At 53.1% G+C, this 1,307-nt stretch overlaps 1 protein-coding gene across 1 annotated transcript in view; it reads left to right on the forward strand.

Moving 5' to 3' along the window:
* Positions 1–1,307, forward strand: part of ACPT (acid phosphatase, testicular) — a 5,245-nt gene that overhangs the window by 1,986 nt on the left and 1,952 nt on the right. Inside the window, exon 6 of the mRNA XM_010849662.1 lies at positions 94–189. Within this exon, the coding sequence (XP_010847964.1) occupies positions 94–189 (96 nt within the window). The remainder of the gene's footprint in view (positions 1–93; positions 190–1,307) is intronic.

A 1,307-nucleotide genomic window follows, 5' to 3' on the forward strand; every position in this document is an offset into this window, starting at 1 on the left:
GTGTGGGCAGGGCCAGCGGGGCCGGCCGGACACCGCTGGACCCTAGGGGTGCTGACGTCTGCCAGGCTCACCCATCCCTTTCGGTGCTTGCAGGACTTCTTGACTCGCCTGGAGAACTTCACGGGGCTGCCGCTGGTCGGGGAGCCGCTGCGCAAGGCGTGGAAGGTCCTGGACACTCTGATTTGCCAGGTGGGCCCCTGCCCCATTCACCCAGCCGGCTAAGTCGTTAAGGGCTCTGGGTTCCAATCCCAGCGTTGCCGCTCACTACTTGTGTTCCCTCAGGCAAGTCACTTAACCTTTAGTGCCTCAATTTCCCCATCTATACAACGACAATGGCGACATTCGTATCAACTCGGGTTGCTGATTGGATCGAAAGGGGTTAATTCACGCAATGCGCTTAAAATAGCGCCTGGCACACAGTGGGGCGTTTTCGGTCTACGTGTTTGCTGTTCCAATCCTCCAGTTCCCTAATCGGAAAAGCGCAGGAAGGCAAAGCTTGGGCCCCAGGCGCTGACCTGAAGAGGCATGAGGCTGGCAGTCCTTGCTTACCCACTTAATGGGAATGCTCCTAATTGCATGGTGGGAAGAACAAAGTGTGTGTCTAAGGCGGCTGCCCCAGCCCCCACAGAATGTGTTACGAGGTATATATTAATACTACCCTCACCACTAGACCTTTCTGAAATTGCAAACGTCTGAATTATTTTTTTTAATTAAACAATTATTTGGCTGCACTAGATCTTAGTTGTAGCATATGAAACCTAGTATGACCCCTGCAGTGCAAGTGCAGAGTCTTAGCCACTGGGCCACCAGGGAAGTCCCCCCAAACGTCTAAATTCTGAAACAGCCCTAGCCCCAGGGGTTTCTGATAAGGGCTTCTGGAATAATGGTCATTACTATGGTTAATTAATAATCGCTATTACCCACACCAAGGACATCCCAGGTGGTGCTAGTGGTAAAGAACCGCCTGCCAATGCAAGTAGAGGTAAGACATGCAGGTTTGATCCCTGGGTTGGGAAGATCCCCTGGAAGAGGGCATGGCAACCCCCTTCAGTATTCTTGCCTGGAGAATCCCATTGACAGAGGAGCCTGGTGGGCTACAGTCCATAGGGTCGCAAAGAGATGGACACAACTGAAGCAACTTAGCACATTACCCACACTGTAAGTTCCTGACCAGACCTCACCTATGAGGGCATCAGAGGAGGGTTCCCTTCCCTGCTGTCACTTCAGTCGTGTCCAACTCTGTGTGACCCCATAGACGGCAGCCCACCAGGCTCCCCCGTCCGTGGGATTCTCCAGGCAAGAACACT

Source organism: Bison bison, unplaced genomic scaffold (genome assembly GCF_000754665.1).
Source record: "Bison bison bison isolate TAMUID 2011002044 unplaced genomic scaffold, Bison_UMD1.0 scf7180017864285, whole genome shotgun sequence".
NCBI classification, from domain to species: Eukaryota; Metazoa; Chordata; class Mammalia; order Artiodactyla; family Bovidae; genus Bison; species Bison bison.